The sequence below is a fragment of the Protopterus annectens genome, chromosome 12.part0 (genome assembly GCF_019279795.1).
Source record: "Protopterus annectens isolate FY-2018-M chromosome 12.part0, PAN1.0, whole genome shotgun sequence".
NCBI classification, from domain to species: Eukaryota; Metazoa; Chordata; order Ceratodontiformes; family Protopteridae; genus Protopterus; species Protopterus annectens.
Window position 1 is genome coordinate 1,516,827,001 of NC_056746.1, and position 16,330 is coordinate 1,516,843,330.

At 43.0% G+C, this 16,330-nt stretch overlaps 1 protein-coding gene across 1 annotated transcript in view; it reads right to left on the bottom strand.

Moving 5' to 3' along the window:
• SEC14L1 (SEC14 like lipid binding 1) overlaps positions 1-16,330 on the bottom strand; it is a 1,962,612-nt gene that overhangs the window by 1,153,365 nt on the left and 792,917 nt on the right. The window contains exon 10 of the mRNA XM_044089037.1: positions 2,893-2,982. Within this exon, the coding sequence (XP_043944972.1) occupies positions 2,893-2,982 (90 nt within the window). The remainder of the gene's footprint in view (positions 1-2,892; positions 2,983-16,330) is intronic.

Genomic DNA, 16,330 nt, shown 5'->3' on the forward strand with positions numbered 1-16,330 from the left:
CCCCCCACCCCCCCCACATTTGCCCCAAACCAACGCAATCTCGCCTCTCTTGCTTTGTCTCCAAACTGTCCAACCCGAGCTGACTCTCTAATATACTGATTCCTAATAATGTCCATCCTAGTCACACCCAGTGCAAATCCCATCTTTAACTCTGCCACATCTAGCTCTGACTCCTGCCTTTTTGTCAATGCCACCATCTCCAACCCATATAACATAGCTGGTCTCACTACCCTCTTGTAGAACCTTACCTTTCACTCTTACTGGTACCAGTCTGTCACAAATCACTCCTGACACTCTTCTCCACCCATTCCACCCTGCCTGTACTCTCTTCTTCACCTCTCTTCCACGCTCACCATTACTCTGAACTACTGATCCCAAGTACTTAAACTCATTCACCTTTACCAACTCTACTCCCTGCATACTCACCATTCCTCTACCCTCCCTCTCATTTACACACATATATTCTGTTTTAGCCCTGCTGACCTTCATTCCTCTCCTCTCTAAAGCATATCTCCCCACCTCTCCAGGGTCTCCTCCTCCTCAACCTGGTCCCTACTCTACATATCACAATGTCATCTGCAAACATCATAGTCCACGGGGCCTCCTGCCTGATCTCATCTGTCAACCTGTCCATCACCACTGCAAGTAAGAAAGGGCTCAAAGCTGATCCTTGATGCAAACCCAACTCCACCTTAAATATATCTGTCACTCCCACCACAGTCCTCACCAATGTCACACTACCCTCGTACATATCCTGTACCACTCTTACATACTTCTCTGCCACTCCAGACTTCCTCATACAATACCACAACTCCTCGCTAGGCACTCTCTCATAAGCTTTCTAAGTCCACAAAGACACAATGCAACTCCTTCTGACCTTCTCTGTATTTCTCCAACACCACTCTCAGAACAAACACTGCATCTGTAGTGCTCTTTCCTGGCATGAAAACATACTGCTGATCACTAATCATCACCTCCCTTCTTAACCTAGCTTCCACTACTCTTTCCCATAACATCAAGCTGTGACTGATCAATTTTATCCCTCTGTAGTTGCTGCAGCTCTGCACATCACCCTTATTCTTAAAGATAGGTACCAAAACACTTTTTCTCCACTCCTCAGGCATCCTCTGACTTTCCCAAATTTCATTAAACAATCTAGTCAAAAATTCCACTGCCATTTCTCCTAAGCACCTCCATGCTTCCACTGGTATGACATCTGGGCCAACAACCTTTCCATTCTTTATCCTCCTCATAGCTGTCATTACTTCCTCCTTGCTAATCGGTTTCACTTCCTGATTCACTATCCCCACATCATCCAACCTTCTCTCTCTCTCAGTCTCTTCATTCATCAGCCCTTCAAATAACTCTTTCCATCAACTCAACACACTCTCCTCACTTGTGAATATGTTTCCCTCACTATCCTTTATCACCCTTACCTGCTGCACATCTTTCCCAGCTCTGTCCAGACAATCGATAAAGGTCCTTTTCTCCATCTTTAGTGTCTATGTGCTAATCAATTGCTATAAATCTCTCTGTTAGCCACATCTATCTGCAGTACTTTCTCTTTTCACCTCAACTTGATCTTTGGCATCAAATCAAAGTACTCAGTTTTATTACAAATATCTACTACTGTACTTTGTCTATTGTAGGTCAAAATACACTCATCACAATGTTGCAAAATTTAAATTATGCTTGTGCACTTTATTGAAAGTTTTTGTTTAATCCTATGCTCTGTACTGCAATTACTATTCTAGGTGACTTTTTTCTTTGTATTAATGTATGACATTGTACTATTTTTGTGCAGGACTATTCTCCCCTGGGACTCTGATAATTCTTACTGTGCCCAACCTCCACCCGCCCAAAAAAAAGAAGCAATATCTGTATACATAAATTATCCAGCATAACCGGGCTGCAATAAAATAGCAAAAAAGAATGGACAGCTATCAAATTAATAAACCAGCCACCAAGACAGAGCTCAGCAAAAAGGTGTGTTAGCAAACTTTCCAGACAATCACATTCACCAGATAACTTCACACAGAGTAAAACAGTAGGAAAATGTATCCAAGCTGTCAAAACTGGAAGCAAAAGACAAATGAGGTGGTAAGAGACTAAATATAATTACATATGTGTAACAATGAACAGCATTATGTAAACACACCTCTGTTTCACTTCTCCAGTTCACTCTGTTCCACACAGCAGTCAAAGCACTAATCCAAAACTGATGTTAGCATGCTTTTACCAAACCAACTTCAGACATCATCAAGCTGACAGAATGAAAACAATCCTATCATGTTACACAATATCAAACTCATTAACAGTGGAATTAATAATTGGTAAGTAGCAATGAAAAGGGGTATGCCGCGGTGGTACAGCGGTAGCATTGTTGCCTCACAGCAAGAGACTCTCCTGTTCAATTCTCGGCTGGAGTGCCTTCTGTGTGGAGTCTGCATGTCCTCCCCGCGGTCGAGTGGCCTACGAAAGACATGCATGAATGGGCATGCCTTCGCTGAAGGTTGGGCATTGGACTGGCAACTCGGCACCATAAAAATCTACTGCCAATCATTAGCGGACCGGAGTTCCGCTGTGGCGACCTCTAATTGGGAAAAGCCAAAAAGACAGTGCAAAAGTGGAAGCATCTATGGCACCAAGGATCCTACTAGGTGCAAGGAGAGGAGAGTCATCAGGTATTTGGAAGAGTCTCTTGCTATGGTAACAATAGAAAACAGAACCCAAAATGCAGCTAAAATGGTCTTTACTTTCATTCAGGATCAAGTCATACGGTAGCTCAGGAAGTCTGAAAGTTGCAGTGGTAATGTACAATCATGTAAAAGCTGCGGCCTTCTACCAAAGACATACAATACAATGACAAAAGGTGACCCTATTAGTTTTTACCTGATGGGTCGCCCAAATATTTTGGTATTTTCTTCACATTTCCGCAATCCTTCTTCGTTTATTGACAACACCTGGTTTGGAAAGGAAAGGCTGCATTATAATTTTAATTAATTACACAATAGTCTTTATAGTCTCAATAACAATATTACAATTTAAATTGCACTAGTGGACTTTTCTGAAGCAAAAACATTAAGCAGAAATCACCCATATAATCCCTTTACATAAAGGTGGTAACTCTAACGATTATTCCAATTACAGGCCTATAGCTCTCTTATCACCCCAGCTAAGGTTATGGAAAAATGCATTCATCACCAGCTAATAGACCACTTAACCCAACACTATATCTTAGCAAACTGCCAACATGGCTTCAGGCCCTACCACAGCCCCACTACAGCTCTCCTTTCTTTCACCGACTCCATCAACCGTAACCATAACAGCAATAGCCTTTCCTCAGCACTTTTTAATGAATTCTCTAAAGCTTTTGATATGGTTAACCACTCCCTGCTTATAAAGATCCTTGAAATCCCTCTCTCTAGACAAGGCTATCCTCTGGTTTAAATCCTACCTTAATAATAGGCAACAGGCAGCTCTCTGGGAGAATAAGCTATCCTCCCACCTGCCCATCTCCCTTGGAGTCCCTCAGGGCTCCATTCTAGGTCCTCTCCTTTTCTCCTTGTTCATCAATGACCTCCATGCTGTAATCCCTCAAGCAACCACTATACAATATGCGGACAATTCTACACTCATATGTACTGCCAATACTTCATCTGAACTTCAAACCCTAACCCACAAAGTCTTTAGCACAGTAGAAGCCTGGTTCTTGAAACACTGCCTCCTGTTGAATGCTAAAAAGACCAAGCTCTTGCTCTTCTCACCTAACACTAAGCCCCCCCATTGATTTCTCAATAAAATCCACTAATGGCACCCTTATATCCCCAGACTCCTCCATCAAACTGCTAGGCATCACAATTGATAATCTCACCTTTGATAACCATATTAACAATACCATTAAAGCAGTAAACAGAAAAATAGGCTCCTTATATAGAATAAAACCTTTCTTAACTCCAACATCCAGAGTTAAAACTGCTCACTCCCATTTAATCTCATATCTTCTGTATGCTTCACCCATATACACTAACCTAAAAAAAAATAATCTTGTCAAAGTAGCCAACTCCTATAACAATACAGTCAGATTTGCCACTGGGAATCATTATAGAACTCATCATTGTCTGAACTTACAGCAACTTGAATGGTTAGAACTAAAAAACATTTTGATATTTTCACAACTTACAATAGTTCATAAAATATTTTACCAACCAAACAACACCCCTATACTTTTCAACCTTATTACCTCTTACTGAAATCTCAACTCCTTACGATCTTCCAGGAAACTTCTTACTAACACAAGCAAGTCTAATAACCTGGCAGCTGACTCCTTATACAACAATACCGATGGAAAAAAACTGAAATATGCTGCCACAAGAGCTAACTATACTTCCCTCGCTGCCGCTTTTTAAACAAAGGCTCAAGAAACACCTTAAGACACACTGGTTATGCCCCTGTTCCAACCCTGACTAATCCTCTGATTTCCTCTACTCTACCACTACACTGCATCCTCTCGCTAAACTATTATGCTATAGCCCTTTTAAGTAGTGAACATCTCAAGTAATTTTCATAAGTCTTGCCATGAATGTTCTGTTTCAATCATTCCGTATATTTTTTTCTCAAATAACATTCTGTAAAATGACCTTTCCTATTTATGTATAATCATTGGAAAGAAATCTATTCTTTCCTCAAGAATTAGCTGATACTTAGCATTATAACATCCTTTCCTTGTATTATTTTTGCAGGATATATATGTGTGATATGATCAGATGACAAAAATTTTATTTTTTTTTTTTTTGTATGATATTGTGATGTCTTTACTGTATTTCTGTGTTTACAAATGGAGCTCATCTCCCCAGGCCTTCACTGAAAATGGACATACAATCCAGCTGGACTAGCCCGGTTAACAAATGTAAAATAAAAATAAAATAAAATATGATGGAGTTGGGAATAAGTACCAAATTATACAACTTTTGCTGAAAACTTGTGTTATTTTTATATTTTACTTTGTGTATAAGGATGTTTCCTTAAAATATTTCTCAGTGTTGCATAACCACATCATATCATGAAAGCCTCAACCACAATATTTCATTACCACAAGTGTACAGACCATGCTTCCAAGCTAAGTACAGCAATACAAGACTTTTGTTTCCCAAAAAGACAACTTGTCAATTTGAATTTGCATGTGGGATACACTACATTGAAAATTAGCAACTGTAATGATGAAGTACTAAAATGACAACTTAAGCAGCTGTTCTTCTAAAGAAACAAGAAGGTTTTGATTATTCAGAATGTCTTCTAGGATATGCCAACCACTGCCCAAGATCTGAAGTGACAATTTTGGGGGTGTGGTACAGTTTACAACTAAAGATTGCTTTCAAAATCATTAGCAACTTTACACTTCTGGAATACAAGTGGAAATGAAATTCAATGTAAAACAAAGATGCATGGAAAGATGACCATGCCTGACACTTTTGTCAAGAAGTGGATCCTCCAAAAAAGCATGTGGCACAGAAGAAATCACCTTTAACAAATGGTGTCTTCCTTCCATGCAAAATCTGCTTGCAACAATAAAAAGAAAAAGAAAACCAAAAAGTAAATAAGATAAAAACAAGCAACTGGCATACATCAAAATACCATCTGTACAGTGAACTAAGCAAGAAAGATGAAATGAGTAAAGGACATGAGTGCATGAACTTACAAGACTACGGAGTGAATGAGAGACATCAGAACTACTTAACACAGAGGGCTACATGCCTTTTTTTTTCACAGTAACTTCCTGTGTGTGACAAAGTATCAGCCATCTCCAGCACAAATACTAAAAATAAACTTTCCCTAAATGACTGGGACACAGTTAGAAGTGGAAGACATTAAAAGGTTGACCTGATGTATCGCCCAATATTTTAGAACTCATACAAACTAAAAGTTATGTACTCATCATAACTATGCATGTGTGTTGTCCATTTTCATTCTTCCTCAATGAATGGGTCTCAGATACGACCTTGGATCTAGTTCGGCCGCATTTCTTTCATACTCTTGGATTCGACTCTCGAGCTCCTCCCTTTACCCATAATACCCTGACCCCTGTTTTAGCTCAGATCAAGTTTGTTGCTCAATCAGAAAAAGGATGGTTATAGTTCACACAAAAGATAAAAACAGAATAGGGGTACAAACAGGAACAATGGTTCCAACATTTCTATCCGATCACTCCCCAGAAGAAAAGGAGAGGGGAAGTTGATTAAGAATGAACACAGACAACACAAATACATATAGTTATAGTGAAGTACATACCTTTTATATCTGATGTTATCATTTTAATTTGTTCCTCAATGACTAAGAGTCCCCAGCTACAATAAACTTGGGTGGCCATCATGGAAGGATATTCTGGAGTACCACAGGAAAGGCAGCTCTGCCCCTGGAAATGAGAACCAATTTGTAATGAGCAATAAAGGTATGGGCATTAGGCCAAGTGGCTGCAGCACAAGTGTCATCAATAAAAGCCCTGCCCCAGAAGGCAGATGAAGCAGCCATGGAACTAGTGGAGTAAGCTTTTGGAGGTATCCGCAAAGACGAACCTCACTGAGAACAACATATGAAATGCAACCTGTAACTTTGGAAAATGGTATTCCCAATCTTTTGGGGAAAGGAGACTAACTGATCGGTTTACCTAATAACCTTTGCCTACAAAGTTAAAAACTAAGTTGTCTATGTACATGAGATGAAGCATGCACCTTTATTAGAAAAATTTGGAAAGAACAGAGGTAAACTGATCACTTGGTTGATGTTCACCTCAGAAGGTACTTTGGGTAGAAATGATGGATTAGTACATAAAGTGACCCCATCTTTGTGGAAAATCAAGTAAGATGATTTAGAGGAGAGTGCCTGGAGTTCAGAGACTTGCCTAAAAGTGGTGGCTACTAGAAAGATTGTCTTCCAAGAAAGAAACTTGAAATCAGACTTGGCTGATAGCTCAAAGAGGGGCTGAGTCAAACTCTGCAACAACACTAAGGTCCAAGGATGAAGGAGAATCTTTAATTGGAAGTCTAAGCAGAAAAGCACCTTTAAGAAAGGCCATGCATAACTTGGAAGTAGCAAGAGGGAAAGCATTATCTGCAGTGTGATGCTTAGAAATGGCTGTTAACTAAACTTTGATGGTGGAAAAACTAGCTTCTTCTTGAAAAACTGAAGCAAAAAAAATCTAACAGCAGGACTTGGTGCAGTGAAGAGATCCAATTCTCTCTGATGAGCCCAATAACAAAATCTATTTCATTTACTTCTATAGACTTTTCTACTGGGGGCTTTTTGGGATGAAATCAAAATCTGATGAACTGGGAAAGAAAGCCTGGGCTATCTAAACATCATTGGAAATTAAAAAAACATGCGGTCAATTTGAGTCTCGGAATGTCCAAGTGAGCCATGCCTGTGGGATGAGTTTTTACATCTGGAGTGGGGTCCAGAGTCAAAGAAAGGCATATAAGATGAGACCAAAGTAAGGGGAACCACACTTGATGAGGTCAAAAAGGGGCTATTAGGATAACCTTGGTCTTCAACTGGAATGCTTTCTGAAGAAATTTTGGAATCAGAGGTAAGGGAGGATAAGTGTAAAGAAGACTGGAGGGCCAAATGTGGATTACAGCATTTCTTGGTGACTCCCCCTGGGGGTCGGTTAGGGCACTTGTTGAGGGAAGAGGCAGACAGACTGCAGCAAGGCTGACCTCATCGACAGAAGATCCTCTCCACTACTGCTTGATTAGAAGACCACTCATTAAGCATCAGAACAGTCCTGCCCAGTTTGTTAGCTAGTAAGCTGGATTTTTCTGGCATGTGCATTGCTAAAGAAAAAAGGATGGAGGAGATCACCCACTGCCACACACTCATTGCTTCTTGACACAATGAGTAGGGCAGGGTTCCTCTCCATTTGTTGATGTGCCAAAACACAGACATATTGGCTGTTTGGATAGCAACTGTCTCCAGAGGAAGAGAGTTCTGAAAAGCCTTCAATGCTAACATGACTGCCCTCATCTCCAAGACATTGATATGCAAATTGGTCTCTCTTGGGAACCACATGACTTGCACTGTCTGACCCAAGAAATGCATCCCCATCTCCACCTCAACTGGGAGTCCTCAGTTGTCACTGTTACTACTGGGGTCAATATACAAAGGGGTGTCCCTGACAAACTTCACTGGACTGAATCCAGGAAAGCAGGGAGTGCTTGCAAACCCAAAAAACTTTTATCAGATGGAACAGAGGCTGTTGAAGAATTAACCACTGAACTGCTAGGGTCCACACACATATGGAATTAAGCTGTTGGTAGTAAGGTAATAGCTGCAGACATTGATCACAAGGCCTGAAGAACCAGTTTTGTTGGGAAAGAAGGGTGTGAAAGTATCTCTCTGACATGTACTCTTAAGGACTGTACTCTTCTTGATGGGAGAAAGGCTGACTGGTGTCCAGGCGAGCTCCTATAAACTCCGAGACTTGAACAGGTTGAAGGTGGGACTTGGTATAACTGACTATGAGCCCTAAAGACTGACATAAGAGGAGTAAGTAGCTCCTGGCTCTTTGGAGAAGATGCCTGGTTGGGGTGATCATTAGCCAGTCTAGGTAAGGAAACACTGAATCCAAGCAGTTTGTGGTGAGCTGCTATCACTGCCATGCATTTGCTGAACACCCTGGGGGCTGTGGTGAGACCAAATGTCAAGGCTACGAACTGGTAATGACTAGCCTCCAGAAAACAAGTGCAGATATCTCCAGGAGCATCTGTTCATTTTGATATGACAGTATACATCCTGTAGATCAATAGAGCATGTTCAGTCATCCTTACTATACATCCTGAAGATCGCTAGAGCATGTTCAGTCATCCTTCTGTAGACGAGGTAGATGGACTGAACCGTGACCATCTGCAACTTTGTATTCTTTACAAACTGATTTTGATTGCTGAGGTCCAGGATGGACCTCAGGTCCACTGTTTTATTTGGCACTAAAAAGAACTTTGAATAAGTTCTGAATCCTCTCTGGTCTGGTTGGACCCTCTTGGATAACTCTTCTGTATAGTAGCTTTTGAATTTCTAGGGCTGCTCACTCCCTCTGACTGGGTGGAACATTGGGGAGATTTTTCCATTTGGATGGTGGGATTTGCAAAAAGGGAATGAAATAGCCTCTGGATATAATTTTTTGCATCAAAGTGTCTTTTGTGTTAGATGCCCAGGCTTCCAGATGCAGAGACAAGCCCCACCCCAACTGCCTCCAGAGTACAGCAGTCAGGTAACCCTTCAGAAGCGCTGAAAAGGTTGATCTGAAAAGGAATCTCTAAACCTTGGGTTCTTCAGGCTTCCTGTGCCATGAGGGTGGCGCCTTCTATTACAACTTCCTCCCCTGCCTCTGGTTGACGTTTCCCTTGTGAAACTTGAAAAGGACATTGTGACTTATGGAATCACATCTTTTTTACCTTTGTGTCGATTCCCAGAGAATTATCTCTACTGGATAGAAAAATGGATTCCAATGGTAGACAAGGTCTTTCCATCTTGCTCATTATGGGAGAGTGTTTCTTTTACTGTGGGGCCAAACAAGGAACATCCATCCAAGGGAGAACTAAAGAAAGAAAACGTAAAAGGCTCTGATAAATTACACAAGCGCATCTGGGCATGTATCCTGGTGGCTATGCCTGAAACTGCTGCCCATGAGGAACCTTTTGTTGCATGACAGATTAACCTCATTGACACACCGGAAAAGGATTGAAGGGTGGCCAGCTGTGAAGAAAACCACTTAAGTTCCTCCAACATGGATCCAGGAGTATGCAATGTTCATAGGTAGGTACTAGGCTATCGGCCCAAGGGCCTATGTGAGCCTAGCCAACAAGGTTCCCTGGCTTACACCACCCACGAAAATTATTTTCCTGTGCCACTGTTGAGCAGAGACATAGAACTGATCCCCAGGGTGTACTTCCTATTTCCCATCCACTCATCAAGATTTTTCTTGGAGTGCTAATGAAAAACTTTGCTTGACATAGATGGGTAGCCTGTTCCAGAGTATGGGAAGTCTCTGGGACAGGAATCTATCCCTCCAGCATGTCCTGTTTATTGTGGTGACAAGGTTTAGGTCCCTAGAGTGTGTAGCTCCGAGGGATTGAGATTTCTTTAGGTGTAGCATGTCCAATAGCTCTGGGTTTGACATAGCTTTATATTTTAGGCAGAGATCACCTCAGAGTACGTGATATGCTACGGAGTAAAGCTGGAGTTTTTTGAGGCAGTCAGTGTAGGGCATTTGTTTGAGGCCAGTAATCCTCTTTGTGAGGTACTTCTGTGGCCTTTCCAGCTGCTGCAGTTGTCTTGTGAGGTACATTCCAAAAGGGGTGTTGTACTCTATAATGGGTCTAATGAGTGACTAGTAGAGGGGAACAATGACCTCTTTTTTCCTGAATGGGAACCCTTTTATGATGAGGTGTGCCACGTAGGACTTCTTGACTACTGTGGTGATGTGACCATCAAAGGAGAGACAACTGTCCATCTGGGTCCCAAGGTCTCTTTATCATGCATTCGGTGTTAAGTAGATTGCTGCCTATGTGGTAGTTCATGGGTTTTTTACCAAAGGGGATGACACTGCACTTTTTGGCACTGAGCTTGAGGCCATGGCGCTGACACCAGGCATCTGTCTCAGCGAGGCCCTTCTGTAAGATGTCCATATCATCTGGGGACTTGACTATGGCTCCTAGTTTACAGTCATCTGCAAACTTCGTTAGCCAGAGGCCTTCTGTGTTAGCCTGTACTTAGATACCAAACAGGAGAGGTCCCAGGACAGAACCTTGTGGTACTCCACTTGTCACTGCTTTGAGGTCAGATTTGGAGTCTGCAACTTTTACAGTGTGGGTTCTGTCAGTGAGCCAGTTGGCAACCCATCTTGTGACGTAGGGATTTATACCTAGTTTAGCTATAATTCCAGAATGGGGGATGGTGTCGAAAGCCTTGGCGAGGTCAAGATATGCTGTGTGAACCACCTTGCCCTCATCTACGGCTTTGGTGACTGCCTCAAATAAGTCGATCAGGTTCAGGAGGCATGATCTGCCTTTCACAAACCCGAACTGGGTGGGATCCAGAGTTTGGAGGTTACCAATGTCTTTGTTTATGAGTTCAATGATGATACGTTCCATGGCCTTGCAGACCAGGCTCATCAGGCTAATAGATCGATAGTTCCCGGGATCAGTGGTGGCTCCCCCTTTGTGGAGGGGGATAAATGTTGCTGTGCACCATTCAGTGGGCACAAATCCTGTTGTGAGGCTATGATTGAACATGGTGCTTAGGTGGTGAGCCAGTTTGTTCTCAAGTTCATGTAAAACCCAGCCTGGGATGTTATCAGGTCCCATGGATGCTGTGTTTTTGGCTTTAGATAGTGCAGCTTTTACCTGTGTAATTCTGATTACTGGGACTCTGCATTCCTCCTGTATAGACATGGGCCCTTTAGGGGGTGAGAGGGGGGTAAAGTTAGCACTGAACCTATCTGCCAGGATGCTGGCAATATCAGTTGGTTCTGTAATTTTCTTGCCTTTGTGCTGTAACTCAGAGCAAATCTGGGTGTTGCCATTGAGATTCTTGACATAGCTGCAGAATGCTTTGTGGTTGTCCTTGGAATTAGTGGCGATTTTTTCGTAGCTAGCTTTGGAGGATCTTATAAGGGATCTCATCTCCTTACTGAGGCTGACTAGGGAGCTCCTCCACTCATGGGATTTTACTCTCTTTTGCAACAGTTTCTTCCTTCTGTTGTACAGTTTGTTTATGGCAGGGGACCACCAGATTGGCTTCCTTTTTTTGGAGGATAGCGTCTTGGTTCTGTTTGGGATAGCACGATCCATGCACTCGTGTAAGTGCTTATAGAGTGCATTTGTGTAGGATTCACCAGTTGTAACTGTATTGTCCATCTGCATGGGTGTCATGAAGTTCACCACTTCTGTCTTAAGAAGCATGATGTTGGCTTTGGAGAATTTTTTTACTGTGGTTTCCTTAATGGGGGGTGGGGGCGGGTTGTGGATATCAAGGGTAATTAGCTTATGGTCGGATCGGACCAATGGAGGAGTTGACTTCAGGTGTGGAACACCGGTCACTCATGTTGGTAATGACTAGGTTTAGGATATTGTTGCCCCTGGTGGGGGTATGGATAAGTTGATACAGTTCATTGGAGTTTATGAATTCCAGAAAAAATTGAGCTAAGGAGTTGGTACACGAGTAGTTTTCCCAGTTAATGGTGGGGCAGTTGAAGTTGCCCATTATTAGGGTGTTTGGTTGAACCCTAATATTTTCCAGTACATCAAGAAAAGAGGAGTGGGAATCTTGGGGCATGGTGGGGGATCTGTAGCAAGCTACAATTTGGATTGCAGTTTTGCCCAGAGTTAGTTGCACTTGGATAACCTCGGATGCAATATGCTGAGCAACTAGCCTGCTGGTGTGGATATCCTTAATGAATATGGACACACCTCCACCCTTGGTGTTTCGGTCCAAGTTAAATGGCCGAAAAGTGTGGTAGGAGTTATAGCCTGGTAGTGCAGGGGTGCTCTCAAGCCTTAAACCAGGTCTCAGTCACTGCACAGATATCTATGTTCTCCATTTTAAGGAGTGCCTCGAGTGAGTGCATTTTGAGATTTAGACTTCTAGCATTGAGTAGCATTGCCCTCAGTTTTTGCTTGCCTGTTCCTGTTATGGGGGTGAATTTGTTATTTGAACCTTGCCTAAAAAAGGCACTATAGGGGCAGCAAGAGCCTTAGCCAGTATCCAGAATCCCAGGGGCGATAGGTGTAGGCCATCTGTGGCAAAACATTGTGGTCTGTCGACCATGTCATCCCAAGCAGACAGATACTGGATCCCCTTAGAATGACACCAGAAGCTTAGCCAATTGTTGAAGTCAATCATTTTGTCCTTGTACTGCGGTGTCATTCTGGGCGATGGCAGAATGCTACTCAGGGCTAGTGTCATACCTGCCTGGGCTACAAAGATTGGAGAGCTCTTCCATGTCTCTTTTCATGTAGTCCAGGGAGGTACATCTCAGATCATTCACGCCAACTTGGATAATGACAGAGTCATATTTGTACTTGTTGTGGAGTGACCCAAGTGCGTGGGTTATGTGGCAGATCCATGCACCAGACAGGCAGCTGACAGTAACCTTCTCCTTGTTTAGCCTGGTGAGTGGGACATCAGTGTGCCTGGCTACAGAGTCATCCATGACTAGTGTGTTGGGTACGTTGTTTTGCCTTATTAGCTGTGGTTGAGTGGCACATTGAGTCTGTGGACTACGTGTCATTTGGGTTGTGTTGGGGGATGGAGGTTGCGTGCGTTTCTGCTTTGGAGGTCTCTGTTGCTTTGACAGATTACTGAGAGCCTCCGTGAATGTTTTTGTGTTACTATGTGTAGATTTAGTGAGACTATGTGACGTGTGGTGTGGTGCAAGTGTTCTTTAACCAACTCTGTCTGCAATCTGGTAAAATATGCCAAGTAATTAAGCGACCAAACAGCAAAGGTCACTGAGGTATAACAGAGCTTTCCAAACTTGCCCATCACGCTGGACCCTCAGTTAAGAGGATAAACAGTAGAGCTTTTTTCCAGCTAACTCCTTTTTTTGTGGCTACCTCCACAGCCATGGTAGTCTATAGGAACTCCCTTACTTCAGTGAGGCCTGTCTTTAGGTAGAGCAAGAAATATATCTGGGCAATGGGGAATTAGTTCCACAGTATCCATTCCTTCCATGCCCAGTAAGACACAAGATTCTATAAGATCATCTACCAGAAAGATAACCCTAGACATAGATGTACCAGACTTGAAGGCTTCTAGGAACAGTCACTCCTCCTGGGAAGGGGGATTGGAGATTTCTAGAATGTATGCAAAGAAGACGTCTTCCAGTGGAGATCTTGGGGACCCCTCCTCTTCACTGAAGTTGCTATCTTTGGTCAAAGATTCCTGAAAGGAATCTTTGTGCTTCCTTTTACACTTCTTCTGGGGAACCTCCTCAGTGGGATGATCTGGAGAGGCATCAGAAGACGGGGTAAGTTCTTGTGCGAGAAAGTACAGTTGTGTGCCTACTATAAATGTAGATGTTCGAGTGTATTCACTGTAGCAGTCATTACTCTTGGGTTATCCTGCTGGCAGGCTACCCGCAGTCAGCCTGAATTCCAAAGTCTTGGTCTGGCGTCGGTTGCTGTCGCCTCTTCCCTGACGTCAGTGCGCCAGGGGTATAAAAGATGCAGCTGACACCATTTTCTTCAGTTTTTCTTGCCCCAGATGTCATGTGCCCCCAAAAGGGTAGGCTAAAAATTCTGCTCATAAAAAAGCATGCACTAACATAAAAGTACAGTTTTGTACCTACCATAAATGTAGATGTTCGAGTGTTCACACTGCTGCAGTCATCACTGTTGGGTTATCCTGCCGTCAGGCGGTCCCGCAGTCGGCCCGAGTTCCAAAGTCTTGGTCCGGCGTTGGTTGCTGTCGCTTCTTCCCTGATGTCAGTGTGCCAGGGGTATATAAGATGCATCCGATGCCATTTTCTTCAGTTTTTCTTGCCCCAGATGTCAGGTGCCCCCAATAGGTAGGCAATACATATTTCTATATAAAAATATACATATAAAAATAAAACAAAACCTTCAGTCACAAGCAAATACACCACAGAGGTTGTATAGGATAGAAAGGAATAGATAAATCCAGCTAGTTCAGAGGGGATGGAGGGAGGGTAACCTGGCCTACAGCAGTGTAAACACTCAAACGTCTACATTTATGGTAGGTACAAAACTGTACTATGTTCATCATGTTACACTGCTGCAGTCATCACTGTTGGGTTGAATCCCAAAGCTAAAGATGGGTGGTGGTACTAGACAGGGTTTGGAGAGGCTAGTAGGCCCTGCAGAACTGCAGTGGCAAAGCCAGCTCTGGTTTTAGAGTATAGAGATAAGTGATAGTGCTTGGTAAAGGTGTGCACTGAACTCCAGGTGGCTCTACAATCCCTTTCAGAGGGCACAGGATTTTTAGCAGTTGAGGCTTTAACCCATTTGGGACCCTGGGAAATGGTTTCTGGATCAGCAACAGGGCTTTTATACAGAAATTTGTGGGAGTCAGGGACTCTGTAGTATCTGTCTGGTTTGGCTGGTGCAGGAGGTAGTGAATCTGGGTTAAGGCTAGATTCTGAATAAACATCAACCACAATGTCTAACACAGGTGGAATTGCAAGTGGTCTGTGCTGGGGTAGTAAAAGGGACTCTCAGAGCCTTTTCTTAGAATCAGAGTAATCCTGGCCTTCCCCGTGGAAATGTTCCCTCATAGTATGTAAGGTTTCCCCAAAAGAGAAGTCTTCTGGGGGAGATGCAGAAGGGGGATAGACTCTTCAGCATCAGAATCTTCATAAGGTGGAAAGGAATATTCCTGTTCCTCAGAAGAGTCTGAGGAAATTTAAACCTGGTCAGAGGAAGCGTACTCCTCCTCTTGCCTTGGCCTTTTGTCAGGAGGGGGATGGGGACCCTTGATTAGGGTAATTAAATCTTCAGCCATCTTCAGCATCTGTTTCCTAGGCATGGGTCCTTGTGCTGGAGACTGCTGTGCAGTCTTCTTTGTTTTGTTTTTTTGTTGGATTTCGGCTGCCTGTCCTCATCTTTGCATTTTATATGTATTCCAGTCATCGGTTGCTCCGACGGCATGGTATAATTAAATTTCCTACCAAAATAATGTTGGGCGAAATCAAACAGACGTTTAATAGTACGTTTATTAAACCTAGCACAAAACAGACAACCTGTGACGTCGTGGTCTGGGCCTAGGCAAGGAATACAATAAGAATGAAAGTCCTTATGAGGTATTTGCTTCCCACAAGAAATGCAATTGTTAACTTTTTCTGACATCGGACTGAGGCAAGAAAAGTTTCCCCAACGGGGTACTTAGCTTTATGAAGACTTCGGTCTGAAATTCGATTTGAAAATCTCAGGAGTCGGCCGACCGGCACTTGCGAACTGCTTCTGCTTCGGGTACCACGCGGCAAGAAAGACTGAAGAAAATGGCGTTGGATGCATCTTGTATACCCCTGGTGCACTGACGTCAGTGAAGAAGCGACAGCAACCGACGCCGGACCAAGACTTTGGAACTCGGGCCAACTGCAGGACCGCTTGACGGCAGGATAACCCAACAGTGATGACTGCAGCAGTGTAACGCGAACATCATTACTTTCATCTACAACCAAATACACCACATTGGTTGTATAGAATAGAGAAGTACAGATAAGTCTCAGCAATGAAAGGGGGATGGAGGGAGGGTAACCTGGACTGCAACAGTGAATACACTCGAACATCTACATTTATGGTAGGTACACAACTGTACT